Raw genomic sequence first — 7,859 nt, 5'->3', positions numbered from 1 at the left:
GGGTTCTGTTTGTATGGGGTTCCAAGGCCCTCCAAGACAATGGCCCTTTGTCACCCCTCGGGTAGGACTGAACTCAGAACTAAGCCCGTTGGAATAACCAGCCGTTGAAGACCAGAAGTGCGGCACTTGCCCAAGGACAATGCTCAGAAGGTTAGGCAGGAGGAGAAATGGACGTGGGCAAGACAGAGAGGACGTGCGGTGGGTGGGGGCCCGCTGAGGGATAGCAATGGGCGGGCTGGACCAGAATGCCTATGAATGACCGAAAGCCGTTCACCCCACTCACAGCGAAAAGTCCTGATGTTGAAAACAAAGAAACATTCGTTTTGTTTAGGGTCGTGGATGGAGAGGACACGGGAAACCACCCCCTCCACAGGGAGGAGGGTTTAATATACACTGCGATTGATGTCCGCTGTGTAAATGCATAGAGTATGTTTCTTTACAAAAATTTCTGCCAGATTCCTTAACCTTTTTTTTTTAAAGGAGGAAAAGTAAAATTGAATGCAAGGTTGAGTGTCCTATGAAAGGAACACGTGGTAGATTCAGACAACTCTGGTGGGGTAGTGGGCTATGCACTGGGCTGCGAACCACAAGGTGTATAGTTTGAGCCCACTAGCAGCTCCAAGGGAGAGAGATGAAGCTGCAGAAATGTAGTCTTAGAAACTCCCAAAGGGGCAGGTTGACCCTGTCCTATAGGGTCACCATGCATTGGAAACGACTTGATCACAGTGATTTTGGAGGTTTTTTTAATTTTAGGGAGGGGGGGGCCAGGTGAAGTGACTTCTGTCATGTTTGGATGTCCCTCCCCCAGGCCACCTGGGCACAGCTTGTATCTGGAGCCTACATACAGGTTCCCAGTTCTCTTGAAAGAAGTGAATGGCTCGGGGTGAGGGGTGGGGAGGGGGAAGCCTTCTACCACCCTGTGGAGAATGCAGTGCAAGCTCAGCCCCCACAGGAGGCAGGACAGCCACCCGGACGGTGGGTTTTGTGGGCAGGCGTGTGGTTCCCATATACTATGATCTTGAGTGCATTCTTAGGGGCATACCGTGGGCGCTACCTGAATTTTTAAATCTCTGTGTTTCCATTTGGATGATAGTTGTAACAATATTGCTTTCATTGGCTATAAGAGCAAGACTTGGCTGTTACCACTCACAAGAAGACATTCTTATAGAATAAACTCCAGTCAATCAAGATTCTGTTTTTTAAACTGGGGGGTGTGGTCCTCTGGGTCTCTCCCAATTACAGCCACATTTTCAGGGGGCCACAAGAATCTATTGCTCCTTTAAAAGGGGCCCTTACTTTCCTCCAATGGGGTGGTCTGCTTCTGTAACAAGGTACAGTCAGAAACGCTGAGGGCAGAACCCTCGGCTGTCCACTAGCGTCACAGGGAGTGGGCTACTTTACTTGGGATTCAGAGGTGGTGCCGATGGGTAAGTGCCTGGCTGCTAACCACAAGTGTCTAACCACAAGATGGTCAAGTCCACCCAGAGGACCTTGGAAGAAAGGCCTGCAATCCACTTCCAAAGCATCAGCCAATGAAAACCCCTCTGGTCTACGCTGACACCCCCGGGGTCACAGGAGTTGGAGGCAACCTGATAGGAACTGACTCCTGGACTCCAGCTTAGAAAACAAGCTCAGCCGGAGCCCCCCCTGTTCTCTGACGCTCTCCCGTGCCTGTAGCCTCACGAGGGCCAAGCCAGAGACACACCTGGCCTGGGAACCAGAGGTCCTGCAGGCTGTGAAGGAAGAGACTCACCTGAAGAATTCTGTCCCTTGGCACCCGGTTACAGCCAGTGTCCTCTTCCCTGAACTAGAAACACCAAACAGAGGAGTCGGCCAAGCATTGCCCTCTGTGATTTCCCTTTAAGCTGAGCGCACCGCTGAGAAACAGTTTTCTTCTTCTTTGATTCAGCGTCCCTGACCCTGAAAGTGGGGAGGGGGCAGGAGGCTTCCCCACAAGACTTCCTTTCCACTTGGTCCTGCCTTTGAACATGGAGGGGCACCACCTTTCTCAAAGGACCTCCTGGGACCCCATCTTTTTTTGCATCAGCACCTCTGCTCTGGGAAGGCCGTGGAAGGAGGTGCAGGACGGCTGTGGACTGGGGGGGGGTGGGGGGAAGAGTATGCCCACCTCCCCCCAAGGGAATGCTGAGACACTGCTCATTCAAAGTTCAGATAGTCTTGCCTTGCTCGGCAAAGTGGAAACACAGTGGAAACCAATTCAGCAAAGTGGAAACACAGAGTGGAAACCAATTGCCATGCATTAGGCAAGTCTGAGATATGCAAGGGGTGAAACCAGGTCCCCAGAAGCATCAGCCACGTCCAGAAAGGATAGCAGGTCACAGCTGCACCCTAAGGAGGGTAGTCCTTTTGACCCCTCTCAAGATGGATCACTGTCTTGTCCCAGAAGGAACAACAGACTGGTTCTTATGAGCCCAGTACTGACTGCTGCAGGGACTTGGGCCCTTTGCCATACTGGGAAGAAGTCTCCCAGGCCCTGCAGCAGTGACGCAGGAAGATGACAATTCTGTCCCTTTCTGTCTCCATGCTCAGGTGAGAGGGGGAAGGAGGTGCTCTAACATGGAATTTATTTGACTGAACAGCCTGCCTTCTGCCATCTTTTTGTGTTTGTTTTTGGGTTCCCATGGGCAATGGTCATGTGGCCTCTCACAAATCCAAACCAAACTCACTGCCCCTGTGGGTCTCTGAGACTGTAACTCTTTACAGGAATATAAATCCCCATCTTCCTCCTGAGGAGTGCCTGGCTGGTGGTTTCGAACTGCCGACCTTGTGGTTAACAGCCCAACGTGTAACCACTATGCCACCAGGGCCTCTAGGCATCTGGAAAGGAGGGAAATGATTTTGTGGGTGAAAGTAAAATTGCGCACTCTGGGTCAGGGGGGAGGTCCTGGAGCCCCCAGACAGAGACCCAGGGCTTCAGTCTGACCAAGTCAGGGAGCAGAGTGGAGGGGGCCCGAGCAGAGAGCCTGAGGGCCACTGCCACGTTCTCTGGGCAGCCCCCTGCCCCGCGTACGCGTCCTCCGCTGACTCACGGGTTCTGCTGACGTGATCCACTTGGCTGTCGCCGCCGCTGCCCCCGCGCCCCGCACCAGTCAGCTCCGGCTGCATGTGGTCTGGCCGCTGGCCCCAGTGGACTTTTTGCAGGCCGGAAGGATGTCCCCTCTGGTCTCTTTTTCTCTGAGGGTAGCTGGAGACCGGCAGGCCCCTGTGGAGGCGACCGCCATCTGCGGGCAGAGCACAAAAGGAGGGGTGGGGTGGAGACAGTTACTGGAAACTGGCATTTTTATATTAAAATTTCCCACCGGCGGGAAGATGGTGGCCCAGTGGAGCACCTGGGGGAGTGGACCTGTGGGAAGGGCTGCTTCCTCCAGGCTTGGGTGAAGGGTTTCCTGCTCCGAAGACCCCCGCAGCTATTAGAAGGGTTAGTGTGGCACCATAGCTAGCATCCTCTTACACGGATGACACATGGCCTAGGACACATGGTTTAGAAGAGGGTCCCTCACTGGCTCACAGGTTTGTCTCAAATTGTCACATCCTTTCTTGGGGCGGTATGCAACTGCAGTACGAATTTCCAGCGGCTGTCATTGTTATTCACAATGAATAACCTGAAGAATAACATCAGTTTCTGAGACTAAATCTTTACGGGAGTAGAAAGCCTCATCTTTCTCTGGAGGAGCAACTGGTGGATTTGAACTGCTGAATTCACGGTGACAGCAGCCCAGCATTTAACACCCGCCTCCACCCAGGGTCATCAATAAATGACTAAATATTTTCCCAAGACTGGTTTCCGTCAACCTAGGAGCCGTGATGGCGTACTAGGTTACACCTTGGGCTAGCAACTGCGAGGTTAGCAGTTTGAAACCACCAGCTGCTCCTTGGGAGAAAGATGAGGCTTTCTACTCCTGTGGAGCATTCCAGTCTCAGAAATCCACAGGGCAACTTCTACCCTGCTCTATAGGGTTACTATGCGACAACATCGACTCAATGGCAGTGACTTTTTTGATGAGAGTTACCGAGGACGCTTCATTAGGATTCTGTTAACCCGGGACGGAGCGCCGTGGTGTGGTTATTACACACTGGGCTGAGATCTGCAAGGTCAGCAGTTTGAAACTACCAGGAGCCACTTGGGAGAAAGACAGGGCTTTCTATCCCCATGAACATTGACAGCATCAGACCCTCACAGCTCCTGGGGCTGGTCTAACCTGCCCTGTGGGGTTGCCATGAGTCAGCATGGACTGGACGACCTGGAGTTTGGGTTTGCGTTTGTGTCTGCACCGGGTCTGTGCCTGCAGAGGTGGGTGGAATCCCTTCGGCCCTCAGGAAGGGCGGACTTTTACCTGCTTGCTGTTGTTGTTGGCTTGAATCGGTCATCGTTGTTCGCGGCTGCTATTCTCTTTTTCTCTGCTCGTTTTTCTGTAGGGCGGATGTCCTTTATGTGTTGTGGCGTGATTGATTCATTCTACAGTGCCCGATGTCAACTCTTTGCACCAACAATTTCTTTGACTTCTCATGTTCCAATAGTGAGGCTCTAACCCAAGTCTCCTGTACCCATTCATCCATCTTCTCTTGGGCCTTACAGTTTTTGGTTTCGTTCCCTGCCTCTCCTCCTTCTCCATCTCCTCTACCCCCTCCCCCACCCCCAAAGAAAAGAGAGAAGGGGTGGGGTGAGGATATGAGAAGATCCTGTGTCTCATTCAAGTGGGTCTCCGTAAGATATGTTTAAGAACCATAAGTCTGGATTCCTGGCGGAAACTGCTCAAGGGCAGGCTGGTCCACCTTTTTGGCTCTTAAGGCTATTTCTGAAGCCTAAGGATGTTTGAAAGCCTGTGGCAGTCTGGGGAAGGAAATGTTCTCCCAGTCCTGGTGGCCCTGGACTATTCACTGCCAGGACGCAAGCCCACCAGCCACTCTGAGGGGGACGGAAGCCATCTGCTCCCATAGGAAGGAACGGCCTTAGCAACCCTGTGAGAGGGTCCCTGTGAGTCAGATTGATTCAATGGCATCGGGTTTGGGTATTTTTTGAAGGGGTGGTCGGCTCTTACGTCAAGAGCTACATTAACTTGAGTTTGTTTGCTTTTTCTCGGAGAAAAGAGCTGCCTCTTGGTTCAAACGGAAATGCAGATGCTACAGACTGGGCATTTGTGGGCAGGTGATACCACACAGGAACCATACCAGGTGAACCTTGAGGAAGCCCATCTAAAGTGGCTATGAATTGCGCTCCTAACCCCACAGTCAGTGGTTTGAACCCACCAGTGGCTCTTCGGGAGAAAGAGGAGGCTGTCCACTCCTGTAAAGATTTAAGGTCTCAGAAACCCAAAGAGGCCTTTCTGCTCTGCCGTATAGGCCATCTATACGTCAGAATGGACTCCATGCAGCACGCTTGATTTGATTCACTCTGTGACGAGGGCTTTGCATGGCTCTGGGGGTTCAAGTCCCTTGGTGTCATTGGCTAACCCTCTCTAGAGCCTCAACTTACTTCACCTGACACCACCGGCTCTCTGGACCCCCAGCCTCTCTGGAGTACAGCGAGCATGGGCAATGGCCAGTGGAGGTATCAATGGTATGCAATCTGGCTTCCTAGTGGACAGGATGACCTAGGTCACAGGATGACCAGCCTTCCCCCTTCCTTCTCTCCCCTCCCCTCAGCACGGAGTGACGCCCTCTGCCCCCCATACAGCATCTTTTTGAGCACTCGGTCATTCAAGGTGAGGCATGGAAACCGCTGGTAGAGGGAGATTGATTCATCTCGCATGAGTCATGTCACTGCAAGGACTCGTGGGCTGGAGCTCTCCAGGAACAACCTCCTGCTCTCTGAGCTGGAGGGCGCCCCCAAGTTTCCTGACTCTATAGGCCCTGTTTCTGGGGTCACTCAATGGCAACAGTGTAAGTTCTTCCAGTTTCCATGCCTAAGGGTGGTTCCTGAGCAGTGCAGCGCTGGGCTATTAACTGATTCAAACATCGGATGCCCCGATGAAGGAGTGCTTGGCAGTCTGCTTCCCAACGGTGCCGGCTTTGAAAACCGTATGGGGCACCGTTCCCTTCTGGGCCGCTGCGTGTTGGAATCTACTGGACAGCGAGTGGTTGGATTTCTGTTTGGTTTTGTTCCCCGCCCCCTCCTATACACACACAGAGTCTCATTGCTAAAGAAACCCAGGGGGATTAGGAAAATAACCTGTCAGGGAAACAGTTTGCTTTTTGCCCTAGTTCAAACGTATGCTATTTTTCTGTGGCTTGGGTCCGGATCGTCACAGCAGGGGGTGGAGCTGGTGAGCTGGGCAGGGCTTCCCCACCCCGGCCCGGCCTGCGTCCTCCTCCTCCTCCTCCTCCCCTGCGCGCCGCTTCTCTCCCGGGACAGCCTGTCGAGCTTGGCTCGGGACCCAGGTCACGCTCTCCTGGCAACTGGCCGCCACGCCCCTCAGGGGGCGGGCCCGGCGGGGGCTGAGTGCGCGCGCGCGCGCGCCCGCGCGCTCATACGCACACACGCGCACGTACGCACACGCGCGCGCGCGCTTCGGCTCAGCCAGCGCCCAGCAGGGCAGTGGGCTGGGTGCTTCCCTCCCGGTGGGCCCCGGCCCCAGCCTGGTGGCCGCCTCTCTGGAGAGCGTGGGCTGAGCCGAACTCCGTTTGGAGCCCTGGACAGCGGCTCCGGCGCAGCGGCCATATTCCCACGGCACGCCTTTCTTGTGCTGGTGGTTCATGAAAGCGGAGAGTGTGCTCTGTGTTGGGGGAAGCTCTGCTCTGATCCACACAGCTAGAGAGTGGGGTCCTCTCTGTCCCCACCACACTGCCCCTGTCAGACGAGGGGAAGGCTCTTCCCACCAGATCTGGAGGAGGCTTGGGGACCCATCCTCTGGAGTCCACCGCTGGAAAGGTCCTTTTAAATTTGTATGAACATGACCTCACCTTCTGGGTTGCGACCTCTCCTCCTGTCGTTAGAGGGGTCCAGCATTCCTGCCGCAACCTTCTCCTCCACCTTCATGACTAGAAAGGAAAAGAGGAACCATAGCTTCAAAACGTATAATTGAATTCCAAGGAGAAATCGTTAGACCCACAGTCATGGAGGCAGACCTTAATACAGATGGTCCTAATAAGACTAAAGAAAGGATGAACAAATGGAAGAAGCCCAAATAAGTGTACTGACACATAATTCCCAGCCATCAAGTCCAGGATGACGCCTAGCACCCTCCTGTGGGCTCCTGAGCCTGTCACTCTTTACGCCAGTAGAAAGCCCAGTTTTTCTCCCATGGAGCTGTTGGTGGTTTAGAACCTGGAGCCATAGAGATGGCAGCCTAATGCCTAACCTTTACACCCCCAGGACTCCTCATCCTCTCCAACAAAGAGAGAGCACACGTCCTTTCTCAAGCACTGATAGGGCATGTACAAAGAGACTGCTGAGCCGCCCCCACCCTCCGAATGCACGACCACCCAGGCCACAGAAAAGCCTCCGTTGAACTAACTGGAAGCTCAGTGGTTCAAATTCAACCAGAGACCCAGGCTGCTGGAAAAAGAGCTGAAGACTTACTCCAGTCGGACAGTGTAAGATTTGACAAAATAATAATTTATAAATTATCAAGGGCTCATGAGGGAGGTGGGAGTGGGGAGGGAGGGGGAAAAATGAGCTGATGCCATAGGGCTTAAGTGAAGAGCAAATGTTTTGAGAATGATGAGGGTAGTGAATGTGCAAATGTGCTTTACACAATTGATGTATGTATGGATTGTGATAAGAGTTGTACGAGGCCCCCCACATGGAAGAAGCACACCAGCCTATGCGACCACGAGGTGTCGAAGGGATCAGGTGTAAGGCATCATCAGAACAAAAAATCTTACCATAGTGAATGATG

General features: G+C 53.3%; 1 protein-coding gene across 1 annotated transcript in view; it reads right to left on the bottom strand.

Moving 5' to 3' along the window:
* The window catches only part of SLC4A5 (solute carrier family 4 member 5), a 92,078-nt gene that overhangs the window by 80,782 nt on the left and 3,437 nt on the right, over window positions 1-7,859 (bottom strand). The window contains exons 2-3 of the mRNA XM_045286580.1: window positions 6,922-6,999; window positions 3,051-3,242 (exon numbers count right to left, since the gene is read on the bottom strand). Coding sequence (XP_045142515.1) covers window positions 3,051-3,242; window positions 6,922-6,997 — 268 coding nt within the window. The 5' untranslated portion in view covers window positions 6,998-6,999. The remainder of the gene's footprint in view (window positions 1-3,050; window positions 3,243-6,921; window positions 7,000-7,859) is intronic.

Source organism: Echinops telfairi, unplaced genomic scaffold (genome assembly GCF_000313985.2).
Source record: "Echinops telfairi isolate 266 unplaced genomic scaffold, ASM31398v2 ScPeMD7_9;HRSCAF=40, whole genome shotgun sequence".
NCBI classification, from domain to species: Eukaryota; Metazoa; Chordata; class Mammalia; order Afrosoricida; family Tenrecidae; genus Echinops; species Echinops telfairi.
This window is presented reverse-complemented; position numbering and strand designations above follow the sequence as displayed.